This window comes from Ursus maritimus (genome assembly GCF_017311325.1).
Source record: "Ursus maritimus isolate PB19 chromosome X unlocalized genomic scaffold, ASM1731132v1 scaffold_X1, whole genome shotgun sequence".
Classification (NCBI taxonomy): Eukaryota; Metazoa; Chordata; class Mammalia; order Carnivora; family Ursidae; genus Ursus; species Ursus maritimus.
In genome coordinates, this window is record NW_024423319.1 from 860,367 (window position 1) to 868,349 (window position 7,983).

Here is a 7,983-nt window from a genome sequence, read left to right on the forward strand (position 1 = left end):
TTTTTAATTTCTGTCAAATTCGCTCTCATTTCCGCCCTTAAGGATTCTATATTCTCAGTAACTTTTTCATTAATACTTTTTTCAATTCTGCTCATCATTTTGACCATCGTTACTCTGAATTCCATTTCTGATAATTTGGTTACATCGATATCCATTATTTCTGTGGCAGAGGCCACAGACTCACTGTCTTTTCTTCGCTGGGGGGGCTTCTCCTTCTTGTCATTCTGATGAGGAGAGGTTGCAGGGTTGTCCAGAGCCCAAATTATTGACTGGGTCCCAGGCCGTGCCCCTTGTTTTATAGGGATCTTGGGGATGTGGGCTTCTTCTTTAAAGATTTTATTTATTTATTTATCTGAGAGAGAGAGAGAGACAGTCAGCAAGAATGGGAACAGAAGCAGGGGAGTGGGAGAGGGAGAAGCAGGCTCCCAGCAGAGGAGCCCGATGAGGGACTCCTTTCCGGAATGCCGCGATCACGCCCTAAGCCGAAGACAGGTGCTCAATGACTGCGCCACGCAGGCGCCCCGGGTTGTGGGCTTCTTGATTTTTCAGCCTGCCTTCTGGGGGAGGGGCCTGCCGCGCCGATACTCAGGCAACCCTATTTGGGTAGAGTCTCTGTGTCCCCTGTGAGGGGGGATGGGGATGGGCACGCTGTGAGCCGGTTTTTCCAGGCTTTTGTTCTCTGGCAGCTTTCCCTGGCAGTTTGCCGTGCCTCTTCTGAGAGTCAGAGCAGCAGTGGCCGAATCTCAGCCTCTGTCTCAGAACAGAGGGATTGCGGACCGTTCTCCACTGATGTTCTGGCCACTAACTCTGATTGTGTCGGTGCTGCTCAACCCTGCACCGTCCCGGGATGTGCGCCCCACAGCCGGCGTCCCAGCCCTCACTTCCAGGGCCAGCGCGTCTCTGTCCTTTGTGGTTCTAACACCACCAGCCACCAGCCACCCCCGTGCGTTCCCGGATCTCCGTCTCAGTCTATTTCTGGTGAGCACACCGGGATTCCGGAGTTCCGTGAGAAGCCTGGTGGTGCGCGCTCCAGGCTCAGGGTCTCAGGCTGCTCTCTCGCGGGTGCCGACCACGAGCCCGCCCGCTCTCCCGTGCAGGTGGCCACCGCTTCCCGGCGCCCGAATGCTGCGGCTCCCTCCCCCTTCCGTTATCTGCGCGGTTTCACGGTTCCCCGCTTCGTACCTCAATACTCAGCGCTGGAGATGTTCATTTGTAGAGATCCAGACGTATCTTCCTGTGTCTCAGGCTGCTTCCGTGGTTGTTTAAGCTGGTCTGGTACCTATCCAGCTTGACTCAGGGGACCGGCTGAAAAAGGGGTCCCCTACTCCTCCGCCATCTTAACTCCTCTCCTAAATCCCCCCTCCCAGACTTCTAATCCCATAGTCTGATAGGCAGTCATTACTGTCAGTTTTAATATCCTCTTCCAGAAATAGTGTACAAATATATGTTTTTATGTTTATATTTTGAACAAAAAAAGGAGCACTATGTAAACTGTTCTGTACCTTGATTTTTTTAACTTAATATATCTTGAATCATTTCATATCAGGATATATAGATCTACCTCATTTTTTTATTTATGTGAGTTATGTTCGGACATCTTATTGAATCCCATTAAACTTTTCTATTAATGTAAGAATTTGGGGATTATGTTTTACTTCTTTTTTTTTTAAAGATTTTATTTATTTCTTTGACAGAGACAGCCAGTGAGAGAGGAAACACAAGCAGGGGGAGTGGGAGAGGAAGAAGCAGGCTCCTAGCGGAGGAGCCCGATGTGGGGCTCGATTCCAGAATGCTGGCATCACACCCTGAGCTGAAGGCAGACGCCCAACAACTGCACCACCCAGGCACCCCATATTTTTTACTTCTTATATGAAAAAATTCAAACATACTAGAGGTAGAATAGCAAGAGAAACTTCTTTGAACCCATCACTCAGATTCAACAGTTATTGACAAAGGTCCAATCTTTTATTTATAAACCAACTAGGCCTAATAGACATGTATAGAACTAGTCCACCCACCTCCAGTAGAATACACATTCTTCTCAAGTACACATGAAACATTCTCCAGGATTAGACCATTATGCCATAGAACAAGTCTCAAAATTTTAAAGAAAACTATAGTCCAATATCCCTCATGAATATAGATGCAAAAATCTTCTACATTAGTATACCAAATTTAGTAACAATTTAAAAACAATATAAACCAGGGCGCCTGGGTGGCTTAGTCGTTAAGCGTCTGCCTTTGGCTCAGGGCGTTGTCCCAGGGTCCTGGGATCCAGCCCCGCATCAGGCTCCTCCGCTGGGAGCGTGCTTCTTCCTCTCCCACTCCCCTGCTTGTGTTCCCTCTCTTGCTGGCTGTCTCTGATAAATAAATTTTAAAAATCTTTAAAAATAAATACATACATACATACAAACAATATACACCATGATCAAGTGGGATTTATTCCAAGATAATGCAAGGTTGGTTCAATATATGAATATTAAGGCAATACACCATATTAATCAAATAAAGAACAAAAAACACATGATCGTGTAATAGGTGGAGAAAAACAGTTTCACAAAATCTGCTACCCGTTCATGATGAAAAAAGTCTCAGTGAACTAGCAACAGAAGGCAAGGTCCTTAATTTGATGAAGAACATCGAAGAAAATTTATTGTGTGGAGAAAAACTCTTTCCCCCCCTAACATTGGGGAAAAAATTAAGGGTCTACTCTTGTGACTTCTATTTAATATTGTATTGGAAACTAGTGCAGTTAGCCAAAAACAACAACAACAACAACATCCAAAAAATAAAAACAAGAATTAGAGGCATTTGGATTGGAAAGGAAGAAATAATACTCTTTATTTGCAGATGACATGATCTTATATGTAGAAAATAATTAATACATAATAGAAGGTCATAGGAAATTGGGATTGCAAGGGACATCCTTATCCTAATAAAGATCTGCAGAAAACCTGTAGTCACCATCATACTTGGGAGTGAAACTCAGAAATCCTTCTGTTAAAGATCTGGATAAAACACATCTCTATTTGATATTTTACTAGAAATCCTAGCCAGTATTCTTAGGAGAATAAATAAGGTTTTTAGATTGGAAAGAAATAAAACTGTTATTATTCAAAGATTAAGTAAATGGGGGCGCCTGGGTGGCGCAGTCGTTAAGTGTCTGCCTTAGGCTCAGGGTGTGATCCCGGCGTTCTGGGATCGAGCCCCACATCAGGCTCCTCTGCTGTGAGCCTGCTTCTTCCTCTCCCACTCCCCCTGCTTGTGTTCCCTCTCTCGCTGCCTGTCTCTCTCTCTCTGTCAAATAAGTAAATAAAATCTTAAAAAAAAAAAAGATTAAGTAAATGGATGACACTTGGTGGGAGCCAGATTTCTCATTGTTGGAGAGGGTAATAATAAAATAAGGCTAGAATAAATCATGTGATTCTGGATTAGAGTTGGAGACATCAGCATAATTCTTAATATAGTAAGAAAGTAATCAAAAAAAAAAAAATAAAAGAATAGGACAGTGTCAAAGGAACACAGGAGCCAACTTACAGAGCTTCTAATGGCCAAGGTGGAAGAATTTGAGCAACAAAATAAAATATAAAATAAATATCCGTGAATCATTACTGATATAAATAAATGATTAAGCAAATAAATGGGTAATTATAGGCATAGCTCACATACAGAAGAGTTCTAAAAAATTACGTAGGTATGTAATTCATTTGGGGTTAATTTTTGTAAAAGGTGTAAGTTCTGTGTCTAGATTCTCTCTCTCTCTCTCTCTCTCTCTCTTGCATGTGGATGTCTGCTTGTCCCAGCACCATTTGTTGAAAAGACTATCTTTGCACCATTTTATTGTCTTCTGCTTGTTTGTCAAAAATTATTTGACTATATTTGTATGGGTCTGTTTCTGGGCTCTCTATTCTGTTCCAAAAGGAAGTTTTTAAAATGGAAGATGCTGCAACCTTATTGTGTACTAGTACAAAAGAGATGTTGGCATTAGATAGGAATTGATTTTCACATGCATATAGGTAGGTAGATTTGATGGTGGGAGGACAAGGAAGTTCCTTTCTCAGTGAAAACAAGCATCTGAGAGTGAGAATCTGAAACCAAATATTAATCGACTAAGTAAGTGGGAAGGTGAATTTCTGGGAAAACCTAATAGGATAGCTAGGTAACTTGAGTGCTCATTTGAGATTTGTGATCATGAATTTTAAAAGGCTGATTGCAGAGCTGTGTGATTTTTCTTCTACCTTATTCTGCTGCTATAAGTGTGGGCCAAGGAATCAGCTCTTTAATGGATTTTGTCAAATGAGTGGGTTTTAAGACAAGAATGCAGGTGGAAGTTGGTTTTTTATCCTCATATCATATCCAACCTCAGATCTAGAGACTGGGTTGATGTGGTCAGTGTTCTTAATTGCTGCTTCCGTGTTACTGCTCTTCCATCCTTCCTCCCATTTAAAGCTCATGCAATCAGAAAACGCTGACTGCGACCGTTCCTTAATTCTGTAATCAACTGCCCTCCTGGTCATGCCTGCTCATTCAGTGAAGATTTTATCACCCAAGTCACTGTTTTCCTCTCCACTCTTGGGGAATTTAGTACCCAAAATAAGACTGAGGGGAAGCAGTGCCCTCGGCAGACATTCAAATTTCAATTCGTGTGAGAAGGTGCAAGGAATACTTCCTGAAAAAATTGAAATAACTTTGAAGAAATGAAAAAGGGGCCTTTAGTAAAAACCTAAGTAGCTGTCTGAGCAATTTTATGGGGAAAAAAATACGTTGAGCTTTACTTAGGCTCAAACCCCTATAATATGGATATAAGGCAGCTTTTGTTTTCCTGTTGATCCTAGTTGTGTTAGGACTTGATCTTATATTTCATTTATACTTTCAGATTATATTTAAGAATCAAGCAAGCCGGCCTTATAACATCTACCCTCATGGAATCACTGATGTCAGTCCTTTGCACTCAGGGAGATTGCCAAAAGGTAAGCGTTCCCTCAATCTTATTAAGTCCTACTTACCTGTAGATATATATGAGGTCACAACCTCAAAGGCACTAAATAACTTCCTTTAGCATTCCTTGTAGCATAAGTATGCTAGAGATAGATTCTCTTAGTTTTATTTTATTTGAAAATGTCTTTATTTTGTCTTCACTTTTGAAGGCTAATTTTGCTGAATATAGAATTTTAGGTTGAGAGGGCTTTTTATTCCTTTTAGCACTTTGAAAATACTGTTTTACTATCTTCTGGCCTTCATAATAGCTAAATTTAGATTCCATTGAATGATTCTTCCCCTGTATGTTATTGTTCTCTGACTGTGATTTTCTTCATATTTATCCTATTTGGGGTTCACTGATCTTCCTGAATCTGTAAATTTATATTTTTACAAATTTGGAAAGATTGTGGTCATTATTTCTTTTTTTTTTTACTACATTATACATTGTCAACTTTCTTTTTTTTTCTTTTTTTTTATATAATGATTTTTTTATTATATTATGTTAGTCCCCATACAGTACATCCCCGGTTTCCGATGTAAGGCTCGATGATTCATTAGTTGCGTATAACACCCAGTGCACCATGCAATACGTGCCCTCCTTACTACCCATCACCAACCTATCCCATTCCCCCACCCCCCTCCCCTCTGAGGCCCTCAGTTTGTTTCTCAGAGTCCACAGTCTCTCATGTTTCATTCCCCCTTCTGATTACCCTCCCTTTCTTTATCCCTTTCTTCCCCTACCGATCATCCTAGTTCTTATGTGGTCATTATTTCTTCAAAAAAAATTTCTACCCTGTTCTCTGTCTCCTTTCCTGGGTCTCTAATTACATGAATGACATTTTGGTATTGTCCCACAGGCCTTAATATTTTCATCACATTTTTTTCTTTCTCCATCTCATCTGCACAGTAGATATTTTCTGTTGACCTATCCTCAGGTTCACTGACCTCAATTGGAATTTCTGAGTCACAGTATATGTATTTCTTTTTTAATAGATAGCCACACTTTTGTCCCCAAATAAAGTTGTAATTCATACTCCTACTACTCATATATGAAAGTGTAATTTCCCATGTTATTGATATCTAGACATTGACAGTTTTTTAAAAAGATTATTTATTTATTTATTTGACAGAGAGAGAGAGAGAAAGCACAAGCAGGGGGAGGGGTAGAGGGAGATGGAGAAGCAGACTCCCCGCTGAGCAGGGAGCCCAATGCAGGGCTCGATCCCAGGACCCTGGGATCATGATCTGAGCCAAAGGCAGACGCTTAACCCACTGAGCCACACAGGGGCCCCTAAACAGTTTTTAAAAATCCTGCCAATCTGGTGGGTGAAAAGTGGTATCTCAATGCTGTTTTAATTTTATTTTTTTATTTTAATTCCAGTGTAGTTAACATACAGTGTTATATTAGTTTCAGATGTACGATGTAGTGATTCAGCACTTCCATACAACCCCCAGGGCTCATCAGGACAAGTGCCCGTCTCAATCCCCATCACCTATTTCACCCATTCCCCCACCTACCTCCCCTCTGGGAACCATCAGTGTGTTCTCCATAGTTAAGGGGCTGTTTCTTGGTTTACCTCCCTTTCTTCCCCCCACCTTCGTTTGTTTCTTAAATTGCACATATGAGTGAAATCATATGGTATTTGTCTTTCTCTGAGTGACTTATTTTGCTTAGCACTGTACTCTCTAGTTTCATCCATGTCATTGCAAATAGCAAGATTTCATCCTCTCTGATGGCTGAGTAATATTCCTGTGTGTGTGTGTGTGTATCTTTTTTATCCATTCATCTGTCGATGGACATCTGGGCTCTTTCCATACTTTGGCTATTGTGGTCATTGCTGCTATAAACATTGGGGTGCATGTATCCCTTCGAATTACTATTTTTGTATGCTTTGGGTAAATATCTAGTCGTGCAGTTGCTGGGTCATAGGGTAGTTCTACGTTCAACTTTTTGAGGAACCTCCGTACTGTTTTCCAGAGTGGCTGCATCACTTTGTATTCCCACCAACAGTATAAGAGGGTTCCCTTTCTCCACAACTTTGCCAACACCCGTTGCTTGTGTTGTTGATTTTAACCGTTCTGACAGGTATAAGGTGATATCTCTTTATAGTTTTGATTTGCATTTCCCTGATGATAAGTGATGATGAGCATCTTTTCATGTGTTTGTTGGCCATCTGGATGTCTTTGGAAAAATATCTATTCAGGTCTTATGCCCATTTTTTAATTGGATGATTGATTCATTTTTTGAGTGTTGAGTTTTATAAGTTCTTTGTATCTATTGGATACAAACCCTTTGTCAGATATGTCATCTGCAAATATCTGGTCCCATTCAGTCCCATTAGTTTTGTTGATTGTTTCCTTTGCTGTGCAAAAGCTTTTTATCTTTTTTTTTAACATTTTTTATTTAAATTCAATTAATTAACATATAATGTATTATTCGTTTCAGAAGTACAGGCCTGTGATTCATCAGGCTTATGTAATACCCAGTGATATTACATAACATGCCATCCTTAATGTCCATCACCCAGTTATCCTATCCCTCCACCCTCCTTGCCTCTAGCAACCCTCAGTCTGTTTCCTATGATTAAGAGTCTTATGGTTTGTCTCCCTCTCTGGTTTCATCTTGTTCTCTTTTTCCATCCCTTCCTCAGTGATCCTCTGTTTTGTTTCTTAAGCCCCACATTTCATTGAGATCATATGATAATTGTCTTTTTCATCCATCACCCAGTTATCCTATCCCTCCACCCTCCTTGCCTCTAGCAACCCTCAGTCTGTTTCCTATGATTAAGAGTCTTATGGTTTGTCTCCCTCTCTGGTTTCATCTTGTTCTCTTTTTCCATCCCTTCCTCAGTGATCCTCTGTTTTGTTTCTTAAGCCCCACATATCAGTGAGATCATATGATAATTGTCTTTTTCAGATAGACTTATTTCACTTAGCATAATACCCTCTAGTTCCATCTGCGTCATTGCAATCGCAAGATTTCATTTTTTTGATGGCTGCATG

General features: G+C 40.7%; 1 protein-coding gene across 7 annotated transcripts in view; it reads left to right on the top strand.

The window, feature by feature from the left end:
- Positions 1–7,983, top strand: part of F8 (coagulation factor VIII) — a 132,167-nt gene that overhangs the window by 58,314 nt on the left and 65,870 nt on the right. For all 7 annotated transcript variants that reach the window (XR_005833981.1, XR_005833984.1, XR_005833983.1 and 4 more), the window contains exon 10: positions 4,877–4,970. Coding sequence is in view for 3 of the 7 variants with exons in the window: in XM_040626611.1 (XP_040482545.1) it covers positions 4,877–4,970 (94 nt within the window). In the remaining 4 variants the exon portion in view is untranslated. The remainder of the gene's footprint in view (positions 1–4,876; positions 4,971–7,983) is intronic.